At 32.0% G+C, this 17,368-nt stretch overlaps 1 protein-coding gene across 1 annotated transcript in view; it reads right to left on the bottom strand.

Moving 5' to 3' along the window:
- Positions 1–3,038: 3,038 nt before the first annotated feature.
- LOC130897287 (acyl-CoA-binding protein-like) overlaps positions 3,039–17,368 on the bottom strand; it is a 35,112-nt gene continuing 20,782 nt past the window's right edge. Inside the window, exons 2-4 of the mRNA XM_057806060.1 lie at positions 9,754–9,777; positions 3,576–3,690; positions 3,039–3,292 (exon numbers count right to left, since the gene is read on the bottom strand). Of these exons, the coding sequence (XP_057662043.1) occupies positions 3,153–3,292; positions 3,576–3,690; positions 9,754–9,768 (270 nt within the window). The 5' untranslated portion in view covers positions 9,769–9,777 and the 3' untranslated portion in view covers positions 3,039–3,152. The remainder of the gene's footprint in view (positions 3,293–3,575; positions 3,691–9,753; positions 9,778–17,368) is intronic.

Here is a 17,368-nt window from a genome sequence, read left to right as displayed (position 1 = left end):
GCCAAAAATTGTCTTCAATGTTTAATTTGATCCAAATTAACTTCTTTTGATTTAAATTGTTCATACACTGTTTTCACTACCTCTATAACAACACCCATTTGTGAGTGTTGGTGTAGTGTAAGCAGTATGTTTGGTATGAATGTCACCAACTGTTTCAATTCTAATTCTAAACAATAAGTGCTTGATAAATATAGAAATAAAAAAATATCAGTGGAAAAAGTAGTTATTGATAAAGAATGAAGAAAATACTGCACAATTCATTGTTAATTTCTGTGTTTATAAAATCTTATTCATTGATTCAGTGTCTCGGATTTCTGTCGTCAGGATTTGGCAACCCTGTTTTTGTTGCTACATCATTCAGTATAATTTATATAATTGTAGACCAAGTTGTTTTCTCTTTGTATTTAACTGTATTAGGTTGTATGAACTGATTTCCTTTCATTTGTTTCCAATCTCTATATTTTTTGCCAATTTTGTATTCTGTACAGTGCAGTCTGTAAGTCGTTGGACGCTCTACGTGTGATGACAGTATGGTGGTTTCATGGCCATACGTTGCTATGGAGGTTAAGCGTATAGTAGAAGTATCAACAGTGTATAACAAATAAAGTGTAGGTCCTAACACCTAACACGCCTGCTCGAATTAGTTCTATTTCTGTACATGTATCTTGGAGTTCAAGTAAGACTTTAGTACTTAAAACATGTCATGGCAGGAAGTGTTATTATACATATTAATGCTTAAGCCCATCTGGACATTCGGTATCCAGTTATGGGGTATTTCAAGGAACTCAAGTTTAGCCATTTTGGGAATATTTCAAAGTAAAGTGCTTCGAATATTGAAAGATCAGTGGTATGTCCCAACTGATATAATTGAGAATAATATAAGATTTCTACCAGTAAAGGAGATTCAGAAGTATACTGAAAAATATGGTGAAAGTGTCAAAGTGTATCCTAATGTGCTCATCAACCAACTAATAGAAGAGTGTTCCAAGATAAGAAGATGAAAGCCCTATATGCCAAGAAACCTGCGAGATCACTTTTAGACTTAATTAACTAAAAAATTTAGATTATATAAGGGTATAATCATTGGAACAATCCCTTTCATGTTTCTTTAAACAGTCATACCCAATACTAATGTTCTTCAAAACTGCAGATTGTATTATATCAAAATTAACATGGTTTAAAATTTTTTCCAAATTTAATGATAACTCGAGATATTGGGAAGGGAAAATCTTTATTGGTTCTTCTCTAACCTAACCTTCTGAGTTTCTTAATTCCTTCATATATTTTTCTAAATTTTCTTCCCATTTGTCACATCTATCATATATTTCATTCGAATTTTTAAAGCAGTTTATTTGTTTTGTATTCTAGTCTGTGGTGAAACCTATCTATCTTTTCAAAACAAATATAGGTACGTTCATACATTTGTTAAATTTATTTGTATAAATATATATTTAAATAATGTTAAAATGGTTATTTATAAAGTAATTATAATGTGAAACATACTCGTACAAAAGAAAGAATTCGTGTAATTCTTCAATGTATATTGCACTTTTATATTTAAAAACATATTTTCTTTCTCAATTAAAAACTACATGTTGATATTTGTTAAGTAAATAATCACAATTAGTGAACATTTATATTGATGGAACGAATGAATGAATCAATGGGACATAAGTGGTATTGAGCTTATTTATGTCTTTTTTATCATTCTTGCAAGAAGAACAAAAAATGCAACAGTTCTAACAAAACATGAAAAAGAAAAAAATCATCAGTTTAATTATTCAAATACAAAAATTATTAATACAGAAAACAATTTAAAAAAGAGAGAATTTTACGAAATGATAGCAATCCAAAAATCTTCCTGTATAAATGATAAAAAGGCATAAATAAGCTCAATATAATTTCATTCATTCCATCAATATAAATGTTCGCCGTATTATGATTGTGCTATCTTTATTGTGATGATTTAAGTAAAAAATATCAGCAATAAGTCTTGACCAGCTAGTTTATGAGCATTTTCATAGTGGGATTGTGGCAATATTAAAAACCAAATTTTCATTACTAAGTATTGGTTTGTATTCCTTGTAGTGTTTTATTTTTATTCTATCTTCCAGGCCAATTACTTGTGCTATTGCTCTGATGCACATTCAGTTTTCTTTTTACTCTTCAATGAGTTTTCAAATAATGTAGCATAAATCGTCATGATCCTGTGCTATTATTATTTGATCGTCTGCGAAGCAAAGCGTGTATAGTGTAGTGTGGTCAATGAGAGGTATTCCCATCCATCTGCATTTTCGCTTCCACATCTTAAGGGTCTGCTCTAAGTAGATCTTGAATAGCGTAGGCAAGAGACAATGCCCTTGTTTTAAACCTTCCTTGGCAGTAAACCCATCCGATAAATTCCGGTTTGCATTAATTTTTGTTAAACTATGTTCGTTGGACTGCTTTTATTAATCTGATAGTGATGTTTGTTTGTTCGTGCGTTGCCCACAGTTTGCTAAGAGGTACACTGTAAAATGCCTTCTGCAAATCCACATATAATAAATGATTTTCTTGTCCTATTACAGTTTTATTTTTTGATTATTTGTGTAATACAGTATATGTGGTTAAATTTGTATCAGCCGGTTCTTCCGCCTCTAAAGTCCTTATATCCTCTCTCGATTTTCGTTAGCAGTATTTTTTGTAATTTAATTTGATAAATCTATTGGTCGTTGCCTCATTCAAATTATCAACTAATAAAGTAGAATCACCAAAAAAAATTAATAACTGAATTTAAATGTGAGATTAGGTTTTTTGAATTCTGTATTTGAAGTAAGAATGTTCTGTTCAAAATCTTATTAAGTAGATGATTTACCAGAAGCACCTCGCATTCAATCCCTACAAACACTGTTGAAACTTAAAAAATACAAATTAGTTTCAACTATTTCTTGCTAACAATAAGAACCTTTTCTTCTGTACGCCTATCTTACATGTGATGATTTGCATTGAAACTTGCGGAGTAATTTAATATAAGAAGCAGGAGTAGAAAAATATCAACATGTATCAAGTTTCTTTATTAAAAAAAACATGTGTTCCAACCCCTTACAATTTAAACCAAAAATAACAGTGAAAAAAATTAAGCCACCCAGTAAAAAACAGATGTGATGATTAAATTAATTCATGCCTATGCTGTCAATAAGTGATTGCACCTTTGCGATGTATTTTTCTTTAGCTTCGTCCTTACTTATTCCTTTTTTTGAATTCCATGAGTCCCATTTTGCCTTTCCTTTCAAATCCAACATACCAGGACGAGCTGAAATAGAAAATAACTTGAATAAATGGTAGTACCACAAAAAATTATGTAATACATTGAGTTTTTTGATAACTAACAATGACTTTTTTGATTTTATAACAGTTATCGTCAGTATTATTGGAAGAACAAGGATTTTCCACTCAAAATTCGCTTTGAATATTGTAAAGAAATAATTTTGGAAGGCTTTTGAAAGAGGTATTTCTACATTCCTTGTCATCACTGCACAAAAATGTTTTACAAATATCATTATTAAGACATAATTTACTGCCATACAAATACATACATGTATTTACGTCTCCTTCGTTTGCTTGTTTGAAATATCCATAGATTTCGAGTAAATCTTGATCTGATGGTTTACTTTTCAATTTTTTGACATCTTCTGCTGCTTTTTGGAATTTCTGAAAAATTAATTACAATTAAAAGTAGATGCATAGTTATTTTTTTATATACTGAAAAAAAGAATTCAAAATTGATTTATAGAAATACCATGTTTAAATGATTATTTTATTATCTAGAAATATTATCGGATCAATATATAAATATCTCGGTCATTTGACAAGATCATTAAAAATAGAAGAACTAAATGCTTTGAATGGCATTAAACTACCTTCCTAATGACGCAAAAAATTTAATTACTTTTGATAGCTCTAGCCCCTAACACTTCCTATATTTAAACGGTAAGATCTTTATTAGAGTGGGTCAAAAGAATCAATTATTTTTTTTTCACAAAAATGACACCTTGAAAATATTCTCACCAAAGCTCTTAATTTTAACAGGAAGATCCTCCGCTTTGTAGCTTTTATTTTTTTCTCAGTCCAATAGAACAGAAATTCCTACCTTTACGGGGGACAAAAGAAAATATGGGACCTACTCAGGAATAGAAAAAATCCAATAAATGAGTACATACCGAACACAAAAATCAATGTGGAAAAATGGAAGAGGTATTTTAGAGAACTCTAGGACTCAACAACAACAAGTATATCAACACAGACTTATATCAAGATGAGGAACAAATTGATAGATGTACCATATCTTTGAAGAAAATACAACAAATAAAGACTAAACTGAAAAACAGAAAAGCTCAAGGTATTGACGAAATATCAAACGAGATGATTAAGTATAGAGGTACCACGTTACACAAAGACTGCAGACTATTTTCAATAAAATACTTAACACCAAGAGTAACCATCAGAATGGAGAGAAATTATTTTGATTTCAATTTTCAAAAAAGATGAAAACAACGATCCACAAAATTATCGAGGTATTAGATGTCATCTGGTATCTTTAAGGAACAGCAGGTATTCAGAAAAAACAGATCTGCTATAGATACTATTTTTGCGATTAAGCGGCTATAGAGTTCAATAATGTGCTTCATCGATCTCACTCAAGCATTTGATAGTGTACGATTGAGGGATGTAACAACTCTACTGAAGAGAAGGAAGATTCACCCCAACATATTAAAGTAATCGAAAACCCGAACACCAATAATTATACATATATCAGAATGGAAAATAAACTGAGCAGTAGAATACATGTGACGGCCGGTATCACACAAGGAGACAGCCTCAGCCCGCATTATAATGGATGAGATTATCAATGAGGTAAAGCAAGCTGGAAGAGGATACCGGATGGGAAACAAAGAAATAAAAATCATCTCGGAATACGAAGATAACTTAATAAGGTTTGAATAAATAGCGAAAGCTGTTAACATGCAAATATCCCTGAAGAAAACCAAATCTTTTACAGTATCCAGAGAACCGAGAAGATGTAAATTCGCAATATACGATCTGAGTGTAGAACAAGTGATGCCATTCAAATATCTAGGAGCGAACATAACAAGTGATAGAAATCTAAAGAATGAAACCTCAAACAACAAAAGCGTCATTAATATGAGGGTACCTGAGAGATGTAATTTGGCGGAATAAATATATGACTACCAGGAGCAAAGTCAGAAAATACAAGACCTGTGTGAGACCAGCAATGACATACGCGATAGAGACCAGAGCGGAGTACACCATAACTAGGCGGCTTTTTAGAACTACTGAAATGCGAACTCTGAGATCAATAGCAGGACACAGATTATTGACCACAAGAGAAATGATGAAATAAGGGTGATATGTGGCATCCAGGATGTAGTGAGATGGGCGAGAAATCGGCGAAGAGAATGGGGAGATCACGTGGACAGAATGCCCGATGACAGGTTGCTAAAGATGCAAAGGAAGAAAAACCTAATACATCCCGACCACCTACAAGATGGTATGAAAGTTGGTCTTCATCATCCCAGCTGCAGCTATGCAAACACAGGACTAAGTCCTAACGTGCGATGAAGAGGAATAGAACAGAAATTCTTACCTAATCATTAATTGATTGTACAGAAAAATGTTGCTGAAGAATTTTGAAAAAAATGTTATGCCCTACAAACAAAAGGTATCATGTATTTTTCCCGTAAAGCTCACCATTTGATTGATATTGAAAATTTAATTTTGTTTATTTTAAAACAAATTTCATTTTTGTTTATAAATTCTGAAATATGACAATAAATGATTTATAAAATGCGCAATACAATTTTTTGTAACCATTCCATAGTGCCCTCAGTTTTATAGCGTTTCCCTATGTTTTTTGATACGTAGAATCGATTTTTCGAGGGTGCCAAGCTCAAATCTGGTCGATTAATTTGTTATAAACAATTCAATGGTTTATAAAGCTATAACTCTTAAACAAAGATATGAGATATGAAAAAAAATTATGAATAATAAAGATACGTTTTAAAAAGATCTACAAAAAAGGTCTTTTTTACGGTTTTTTGCCATAAATCAATACTCAAAGTTATCGTCAATACAAAGCAAAATTGACGTTTTTTCTCACTTTTTCGATCATTACTTGGTTCCTACATAAAAAATTCAAAGCAGCTCATTTTAAATGTTAAAGTTTAAGCTTCAAAATGTGATGTGGTAGACCTTTTAAATATTATTTGTTACAGAAATTTGAATATACACATTTTCATGAAAAAAAGCACCGTAATTTGTTTATAAATGTTTTAAGGCTATAGAAATTAAAAAAAAACTAGATGCACCTTATAGTAGCTTAAAGTGGTAATCAATACGAAAATTTTTATCATTTCCAATTATATTTTTGACCCTTCGTTGTAAAGTTTTGCAGGTTTTAATCTGCGCGATCAGAGGCCAAAGTGCGCGCCCGCGATTACTTTTTTACTGTAACTTAATTGAAGTTAATTTTTCATGTTCTCAAAAATATATTAATATTGCACCTTACCTTTTTTAAAACTTGTTTTTGTAATTACGACAAACATTTAAGTACCAATATGTATTTTAAATTTACTTTCTTACCATAACCGTTTCAACACGTGTTATCTTTGTTACATTTACAAAAAGAGAAGCACAGTAATTTAAACTCTTGAAACTTTTTTTCCATATCTCTCTTTGTTTAAGAGTTATAGCTTTATAAATAATTAAATTGTTTATAACAAATTACTCGACCATATTTTGGCTCTAAACGCTCTAAAATTGAAGGGAGTATGAACGTACTATTAAGCATTCAAAAGATATTCATAATCAAAGTTTCATAGGTCTGATTTTAATAGTCTTTGACTAAATAATCGAGAAATTTCAATTTGATATATAAGTTTTGAAGAAATTTACACAAACTGACAAACTACAAAATATTTTTACTTTTTGTTATTCATCATATAGAAGATGTACCGCGAATTGTGTTCGGTTCTCATCGTCTTCCTGGGAACTGGGATCTGCTCTCCAAGTTTATCTAATTGACCAAACTTCTCCCGGAAGACGGTTGCTAGTCATCGTGGTTTCTTGGTATGGGCAGGTATGTTGCAGGTCGGCAGGTTCTACTTCACTTCGGATAATGGGGGATCCGGATAAGTTTACAGTGGGTAGGCTTATGCTAGGATGTTTTGGTCTGTCATTAGTGAATAGAGATGAAGAGTAATCCCTCCTTGTCTTGGCCAGTTCCTCCTGGGTATTTATAAAATCATTTTGGTCATTTTTTAGGCGGGTTTGATATTTCTTGTATACACGCGAGATCTCTTTAACCTTTTTGTGTAGTCCGAAGCTATCGCCCCTCGTTTATAAGAGTTCTACTTATTCGCAACGATCCTTTATCCAGTTTTCCTTTGCCATCTTAATTTTTGTTCTTATCATTTCTTGGGTTTCTTTGTATTTCTGTTGGGTTTTGTATAGTCTACGTTGTTCCATTAAATCAAGAATTTCGTCCGTCATCCACTCGTTTTTATTGGTTCTTTTTTTCTTCTTTGCGACTTCAGCGTTAGCCTCATTTATAGCTGTCTTTATTTTTTCACGTGTTCCCTCTATGTCCTGATGGTCTTGTTCTATCTTTCTTAGGTTCTCATTGATATGTCTACTATAAGTTGCTTTAAGATATTCCTCTCTCATTGCGGTCCATACGAATATGTATGAAATAAATTCAATTATATAATATAATGCTATTATGTTCTATGTGAAAAAAACCTGAAACAGGTCGATTTTCATTCTTAAATTGGCAATTTACAGTATGAAAATATTATCCCCTTCCAGTAACCCCTCTGAATTATAAACACCCCCTCGAAAATTTTAAATAAGAAAGGGGATAGTGTGGCACCTTGTTGGAAAGGGATTTTAGTATTTTGTTCAGAGATAAAAAAGTTTTTTTTTTTAATTTGGTGCAATCATAACTGAGAAAATTAATTTTTAAGATGTAAAATTTTGATAACGTCTCTATCACAAAACCTCACGCAGAATGAAGATAATAATGTCGCATATAGAATGTATTCTTCAAAGTACTTTACAATTAAATTAAATGTTCAAAATGTTCATTCACTTTTTGACAGTAACCGAGGCGATTTTGGAATTCAACTTTCAAACATTTTGTATAACTTCAGGGATTATTTTGTTAATTTCTTCCGTTATACTAACTTTTAAATCAGCAATATTGTCTGGTTTATTAAAATATACTTTAGTTTCAAATAACCCTATAAGAAGTAATCGAGAGGAGTCAAATCGGGGGATCTAGCCGGCCATTCGATCGTTCAACGTCTTTCAATCCACCTATTGGAAAAAACCTCGTTCAAATGATTTCTAACTGTACGTGCAAAATGCGGTAAAGCTTAATCTTGTTGGTAGCAATAGATCGATGTATATCATTTGGTTCATTGACATCAGGAAAAAGTCTTTATTATGTAGGCACTGAGAAGCTAATCAAAAAATCTAAATAAACCTCACCATTAACTGTGTCTACAAAAACAATAAGCGTCAATAATTTTATTGTTAATGATAGCAGTCCAAACATTCAGTTTTTCAGGATATTGAGTGTGAGTCTCACACATCCAGTGAGAAGTTTCTCTGCTCCAATATCTACAATTTGTTAACCGTTCCGTTTAAATTAAAGGTCGCTTCATCAGAAAAAACTATTTTGTTTATGAACAGCAAATCTGCGTTCATTCTGTCCATCTTCAATTCACAGAATTCTTGCCTTCTATACGGATCATTATCATTTAACTCCTGAACCAACTGAACTTTGGAAGGGCGGTATTTTTATTTATGCAAAACTTTCAAAATATACGATTTACTTACATCATTGTCGACGGCAAGTTCTCGAGTTGTCTTATGCGGATTTTCCTCAATCCTAGAAGTACATCTAACTTTTTTCCATCAGTAAATCGAACATTTCTATTCTACCTGGTTTTTCAATATTTTTTACATGTCCAGTTTCACGAAACTTTTTTCCAGTTTTGTTAACTGCGGACTGCGAAACGTGTTGACCACAAGGGTATTGTTAAAAATTTCACAAACCTCCTTAAATCTCAAATAATACTTATATTAATGACAAATAAAAGAAAATTTGTTTGAAATTATTTTATTATTATTTAATCAAAAACTCTTAAAATCAGCAGGGATGAAAGTTGGATGATGAATATCTTTCCTATAAAAATTTGTATTGTGCATTTTATAATAGTCTTAACATATTCAAAGTTAAATCTCCAATACCATTCCAATGGTGAGGTTTATGGAAAAAATGTAAGATACCTTTTTTATAGATCATTAAATTTTTTCCCAACATTTTTTCTGTACAATCAATTAGATAGTTCTATTGAACTGAGAAAAAAAAGAAAAACTACGATGCGGAGGATCTTCCTTTTAAAATTAAGAGCTTATATTGAGGTAATTACATTTATAAATTTCGGTCGGAGTCCATTGCAGAATAGTAGGAGTGGTTCGTTTTGACGTAGAAGGTTCGAGTTCGAAATCAACTGAATATCTTTTTTTAATTTGAATATAGTTTATTAGTATTCTATTGATAAAATAATTTTATAATTATAGCCGTCCAAAGGTTAACAAAGTTATTTCAAAAAATTATTGAATTAAAATTTTCATTTCTGTGAAGTATATATTTGGTAGAGATGTAATTAAATATGCCAAAGTACTCACCTCGTCTAAGGACATTTTGATTATCTGAAATAAAAAAAAATATCAATAATAGAGAAAATACATTTACGACAGGAATTTTCATTTTAAGTACTGGTAATGTGTAGAATATTTTTATTTTTTATTCTTTATAGAACAACGTTTTCCACAAAAAATACTGTTTTTGTATTTATCTGTAGAATTAGCTGACCGATCCTACTTCTTTTTTCTCTAATACTCTTCAATATTACTGAATATACTGTTTACACCACCACTACACCAACACTCACAATTACACTGACTGACGTGCGTTTCGATAACCAAGATATCGTCTTCAGAGACTGAAGGTAAACTGCGAAACGCGCGTCAGAGAGTGTAATTGCGAGTTTTGGTATAGTGGTGATGTAAACAGAGTATGAATATCGAGAATGGTTCCAGAAATTTCAATTCTTCAATGTTGTGGATTCGGTGTCCTTCCGTTCTTCTTTTCATGCGTGGAAATAAGAAAAAGTCACACCGAGCCAGGTTAAGCTAGTAAGGTAAGTTTAAAAGCGTTAATATGTCATTTTTAGTCAAAACCTGTTAAACGGAGATGACTGTGCAAATGTATTGTCATTTTTCGTCGCAATTTTAACGCTCTCAAATAAAAAGTTTGCTGCCTGAAGCACAAGATCTGTAATTTTCATGGATTCGAAAAAATGATAGGCGTCCAGAGCAATGTTTGTCGTCAATAGACTTTGCTAACCGCTAACCACTCATACTTACGATTTCTTCCATAATGCCATCTTTTAAAGATGATTTAATATAAAAAGAGTTTTATCTGTGTTGTTTACCGAGTAGAAAACAAAAATTTCATACGAAACAAAAACAAATAAGCGCTAGGAAATGACTGCAGATGAATAGAACAAGCCACGTTGATAACGCAAACAGCAAATTAAAATGAGCTAAGACATTCAACGTCCCGTGGAAGAAATACATACTACAAAAGCCCCGTCCACGAATAGCAATGCTATTCTAGTAATTATTGGGTTCTCGTATTATTTTAGTATCAAACCACAAGGAAAAATGTTCAAATTGTTGTTTGAACTATAATGCAATATAAGCAGTTCCATATTTCAACAGACAATAAAATAAGTTATAAAAAATTTATTTATTTAATTGATTTAATTGTTAATTTGGGTACCATGTTTGCTCAAAAACAAAATCGTAAAAATATTTGGCAGGTAATATGAAACTTTGATCCCCCACGAACACTAAAGACGAATCAGGAATCATGACAGTGAGTCGGCACCAAAGAAGGCCAATACCGTATAATTTACATCGACTACCTTCAAAAAGACGCACAAATAATAGTAAATATTATGCCCACTTACTGGGTGGATTTGTTGACGATTTAACAAAAATACCACCGTATTGGTCCAAGAAAGAAATTCGAAAAAGTCTACTGCAGACATTGCATGGTATCAGAAACCATTTTAACAAACAGCTCCGACGTCCGACCTACTTTCCGGATATAACCACAAGTGATTATGCGATGCTACCAAACCGGTTGAAATAGCTCGGCGAAATATGTACAAAACAATTTATTTTTTCCTTTTATGAATGATGGATGCAATCGCCATCGAACCGAATTTTTATTATTCTGAAATCTTGATAGAACCTTTAACTCTTCTCGTCGCTTACTAAATTATCAGGAAAAAGTGATAATAGAAATTGTGAAAATGAATTATTCACCAGCCAAGCGATTCGCAGGAAATTAAAAGTTCATTAACAACCTGTTCGTTGTTTACATCCATATTGTTGCTCAAAAATCCCCTCATATTCTGTAAAAACATAACTTTAGAACTATATTTCGATGAGTCTATGAACAAGAGCCATGCACAAGAAGATTGCGTAATATCGAGTTCCTGCACTAAACCATCAATATCAGTACAGGTATATAACGAACTTTCCATATTTCAAAAAATAGAAAAGGCAGAAGAAATAAAGGCGTTTCTGGGTATTCTAATACTCTGGTTATAGTGTTTGCCCAGAAATAAAAAGCTACTGGGATACAAAGCTGAACATGAGAAATAAATACATTAGTTTTTGAATGTATGCGGATGGAAAGATTTATATTCATTGCGAAATTTTTCACGTTGCTGATAATACCCTTCTTGACAATAATAATGATTATTCAAACTTCGCCTACTCATAAATCTTCTCAATAAACGCTTTATCCCGTGTTTGGTGAAGTACCTCGGACCACATTTTTGCAAACAGTGAATTCGTGGTAAACCCATGAGGTTTGGTTAAAAAGTATGGTGCCTAAATACCACCTTTAGGTACATGATGTATTTTGAAGTTAATCGGGGGAAAAATACGCCAGTACCAAACCCTGAATATGAAAAGTATCAATCCCCTTGATGTCATTTTAAGTTCAATTGATTGCCCCATCATATAAAAAAATAACCTTATCACGCAGTGAGGGACAATTTATTCACTAGCTTGAACCTTCTAAAGCATATGAAAGAAAGGAGGTGTTCGTATACTGGATCCATTCGATAAAATGTAAGTTAACAACATATGAACAAATGAAGAAACTGGATTTTGATTTCGAAGCAAAATAGAAAGAAAAGACGGATTTTCATTGAGAAATGTATGGAAAACAGTGTGGTAGCAGTTGCATCAAATTCTCTCGGAGAATCTCAAGTCACGCTTGTGAAGAGATATTCATGCAAAAAAGCATATAAATGTACCTCAGCCATCAATTATTTCCATCTACAATGAAAATATGAGAACAATTGATCAAATGGATCACGACATAAATCAGTACCGTATATCAATCAGAAAGAAGAAATTGTACTGGGCAAAACTGACATGGTTAATAGACGCAGCAATAAATAATACTTGGCAGATTTACAGAATTACAGGAAGGAGAATCACTAAATTGAAATTCAGAAGAGAAATCATCATAACATATCTGAGAAGATACAAAATAGTTGTGAAATCTGTGGGTCCAACAGCTACGTCGTCGAATAGGACATCCCGAGTTTTAGAAGACATACACAACGGTATAACTATCATTTACTTGGAGATGTGGAAACTAATAAATGACGGAGGTGTGTGAATAATGTTGGATTGTGTTTGAAATGCAATATTAAGTTTCATACAAAAAAATGATTACGTATCATATGAGATGAAAAAAATACTATTAAAAATGATTAATACAGTAAATAGTCTAATATTTTCAAATATAACACACAAACATTGTTTTCATACCAATCGGGCATTGAACCTCCAATAATCTATATTTGAAAATTTCACCTCAACTTAAAAGGTGATTAAATTTAATCGAAAATTTAAAAAAACGGTGTTGGAAAACGTTTATCAAATGTATTCAAAAATAAAATGATCCTCCGAATGTGGATAAAGTTAGCCCAGCCTTTTTCGAAATTTGTGATAATTTGTGCTGCGAAAAATATTTTTTTAATATTGGAAGTTATAAGAGCTGAGAAAAAATTCAACAAAACTGAGCCCAGCCATTTTCGAATTTCGAAAAAAAAAATAGGGTTCAAATGTGATGATTTGTGCTTAGAGAAAAATTGGAAAAATTAATTAGAACACCTCTAACCAAAAATATTTTTTCTTTTTTTTCCTAGAGGTTTGCTAACCACTTTGTCATTGACACAGAAAAATCGCAAAAGTGAAGGTAGTGCTGAGTGTGGTAGCATCTTAGGCCACCGTGCAGTCGGTATGAAATCTGAATTAATGATTAAATTTCGATAATTGTGGATATCATAGGGGCAACAAAGTTCACCATCTTCGTACTAGACAAAGGAATTTTTCATCATAAAAGTAAATGTTATGGCGAGTTGTGCTAGCATCCTAGGACACTGGAACTTTAAAAACTTGTTAACCTGTATTGTATATCTTATACCGTAACATATATTTTTTCCAGAATTATACTTATCATGATTATGATAATTATAATGATAACTACGTCATTCATAGGCAAATGAAAAAAATACCCATGTTTTTAGTCGAATTTTTCAAGGAAAAATTAGACTATTACGGTAGGCATGACTAGGAGAAAAATGGTGGGCACATCATTTTTCCCATGTTTTGAGACCTCCTGAACACAATTATGATGGTTTTTCGTAATTTATATATATATATATATATGTATATATACAGTGCTTTTCAGATAAAAGTATCCACCTTTAATAACTTTTGTAATACTGGTATTTAGAAAAAATCCAAAAACACGTCAATTTATGTTGGAAGGGGCAAGCATTATGGCTTATTTAAACTTACTGGAAAAGCCACCCCCTCACCCCTAGCAGCATCCCCTTTATTTTTATATATATATATATAGTTTTATATATATTTAGTTCAAAATTAGCATACATGGCTTTTTTGGCGGCGGATTAATATTATTAGAGTTTGGTTGAAAACATATGAATATTTTGAGGGGTCGCCGTGCAAAAAAAGTGGTTTTTGATCTCTGCTCACCTCTGCAGGTCAAACGAAAAGCGACTGAAAAATGAAATTTCACATGTAGGTTCAATTAGTTGCGAGATGATTTCCTGTCTAATGTCGAAACTTTCCATCTCCACCCCTCTCCATTTTATGGTCATTTTTGTTATATTTTCTTATTTTTTGGCCAGAAAAAGTTTAACTAGAGGGTTCGAACTTCGCATGCAAGTAGGGGTGATGTTGAAGAATTGTCTTTCTCAAGTTCAAAGTTTCCTTCTTCAGTTCTTCTAGCACAAAACGCCCGAAATCATTTTGATCGTTGTAATTGTTGAACTGGACCGCCTCCTATTTAATGAATAATACGGAGTATGATCGTTGCTAGGGTGATTTTTTTACTTTCTTGTCATTATGACAATTTTTTCTTTGTTGTCAATTGGAATTGAACAAGAGGGTTCGAGACTACCGGGTCTATTGAAATTATGAATTTTCATTCGAGAGAGAGAGTTAACTTGTGAAATGAAAAGTTATTGAGGAATAGCAAATGTTCCATATAAAGAAATAAGATTGAGAATTGATATCATTTCCAAGAAATTCATTTTATGGAAACATTTGTTTGTGTATTAGTTAAATTCTTCGAATTCGTGATGGAGCTCTGCTGCTCACGGCTTTTTCTTTTGTCATTTGTGATTGTTTATAAAAAATTATTCAAAAAAATCATGCTAGAAGTTGTTGTTTCGCAAAACCAATCAATTCTACGGGAAACATTATGAAGAGAAGTTCATTTTGTCAGCGTTAAACGGTAATAAACAATGAAACAATAAATGAATATTAGTACCACTCAGCACAATCTATGAAATCCACATTTATCGAAGTTTAATCACTAATTTCCATGAAATAATTTTTCGTACCGACTGCACAGTGGCCTAGGATGCAAGCATAACCTTTACTTTTGCTATTAAAAATTTCTGTGATCTCTAGAAAATCTAAAATGGCTGAGCTATTTTTTTTTAAATTTTTTATCAGCTCATAGAAATTCCAGTATTGTAAAAAAAATTTGTTTCGCAGTACAATTCTGCAACACTTTCATTTCTTGGAATTTCGAAGAAGGTTGGGCTAACTTTACCCACATATCCTCCGAATTAATGCCTTTACCACTATTTTTCTAATCAAAGTAGGTGTGTGCAATAAATGTTAGGCACTAAAAACTTTTTACAAAACCACACGTCGCTCCTCACATACTAAGGGGTTAACATGACCGTGAAACAACATTAACATACAAAAAAACACATTTATTATCTTTGAGGTCAATAATGTCGAGCTACATTCTATTTTTATAATTATATTCTGTACGGCGATTATGTTAATAGCTATAATGAAAATTGCTTCAAAATCATGTAGAATGGAAGAATAATATTGCTTAACTGCATCAATATTCGAATAAATTTGTTTTTGAATTAACCCGGAAAAGCATACTCTCATCTATGAGAGAATTTATTCCTCAACATAAACCTGTCTAGAGGTTGGTTTAAGGTTGAAAATAACAACTTGAGTGACCTCAAATACCGATGAAAAAAATCAACGATAAATAAAAGTATATTCAATTTCAAGATAGACAAGAAATAAATATGTAACCTAAGTTTGTGATCCCCATATGGACAAAATCACTTATTGGTCATTCCGTTGAAGTGCATAACCGTCACCTGCAGTCTATGTATCATTTTACAGGATTGGAATCTTAATTTCGTTGTTTTTGTAGATACAAACAGTTAATTGTTTTTTATTGTACCTTTAGAGCTTCTCCCAGTTTTGTGCATAAATTTGATTTTCAACAATATTTTATGTATTTGCAACTTCAACTCCTTCAAGTGGTGGATCACAGTCACTTACACTACATACAATGCATACAATGTGAGCAATACTAACCACTTTTTCTGCAGCCACATGCTGCACCACACCCTGTTTTACGAGAGCAAAATGTAATTTTCAAGACGTTCATTGATGCTGTAGGTTGCATTATTTTGATTGGTTTCAAGTATTTATCTGATTTCTAACCCCAATTTTAGGAAAATATCAAAGTATTATTTTTACATTGTTGAACTTGCAGGTACACTCTTTTGATATGTAGTTTTGCTGCTTCCCGTGTTGGAAGTTATGAACTGAGTTGTACGCTCTTGTCTTTTGACGCTAATGCTATAAAACACTTGTATCGCAGTTCATGTGGGTCACAGATCACAGTCACTTCCACTACATACAATTTGAACAATACTAACCACTTTTTCAGCAGCCACATGCTGCACCCTCTTTTACGAGAGCAAAGTGTAATTTTCAAGATGTTCATTGATGCATCATTTTGATTGGTTTTAAGTATTTATCTGATTGCTAACCCCAATTTTAGCGAAATATCAAAGTATTATTTTTCCATTGTTGAACCTGCAGCTATCGCAGTTCATTAAGTTTTTGGCGCAGTTTTAGCACTATACATAGTGAGAATACAATAAATACCTCCATTAAAAAGTATTTCTTCATTTTGGTCTTGAATCATAAAAGTTTCAACTGCTGCACGTAATTTCTGTTCTTATTGAAAATTTTCATAAAATCCTTTCCTCCATTATTATAAAAAGCAGATGTAGTATTACATACAGTATGCATGAATGAAAAAGAGATGATTTTGGTAATATTTGCATATTTTTTTAACATGGTTTTTGTTGCATAAACTCGTTGCAACTCATTATTTTTAAATGATTTTAAGAAAAACATTTCTTTATCATCAGGTGCTAACGCCATTAATATCACCAAAACATCAATCACTTCTGCTATAACGACCACATCTTGGAGGAACTATCAAGAGCTGATTGTACAATTAAACATCTGCATCACTTTCTACTTGACTCCATTCAATATTATTTTCAGCCAATTTTTCATAGAAAAGATATATAAATCTATTTTTATTTTTGCTGTTTTCTAAAAATTTCTCTTTAATTGAATTCAAAGACATATATTCCTCAAACAAATAATCGATTGAAGTATCACTTTTATGTCTGTTATACTGTTGAAAAATATCCATAAACTTTTGATTTTTCTTCCATTTTAATCTATGAAGTAACATATCACAATCGATAATGTAATCTGTATGGTGATGATTGAATGGGTTCCAGGGGGTGAGACTGTCAACCAGACTAAC

This window comes from Diorhabda carinulata, chromosome 8 (genome assembly GCF_026250575.1).
Source record: "Diorhabda carinulata isolate Delta chromosome 8, icDioCari1.1, whole genome shotgun sequence".
Classification (NCBI taxonomy): Eukaryota; Metazoa; Arthropoda; class Insecta; order Coleoptera; family Chrysomelidae; genus Diorhabda; species Diorhabda carinulata.
The sequence above is the reverse complement of the archived record's forward strand: the minus strand, read 5'-3'. Positions and strand labels throughout refer to the sequence as shown.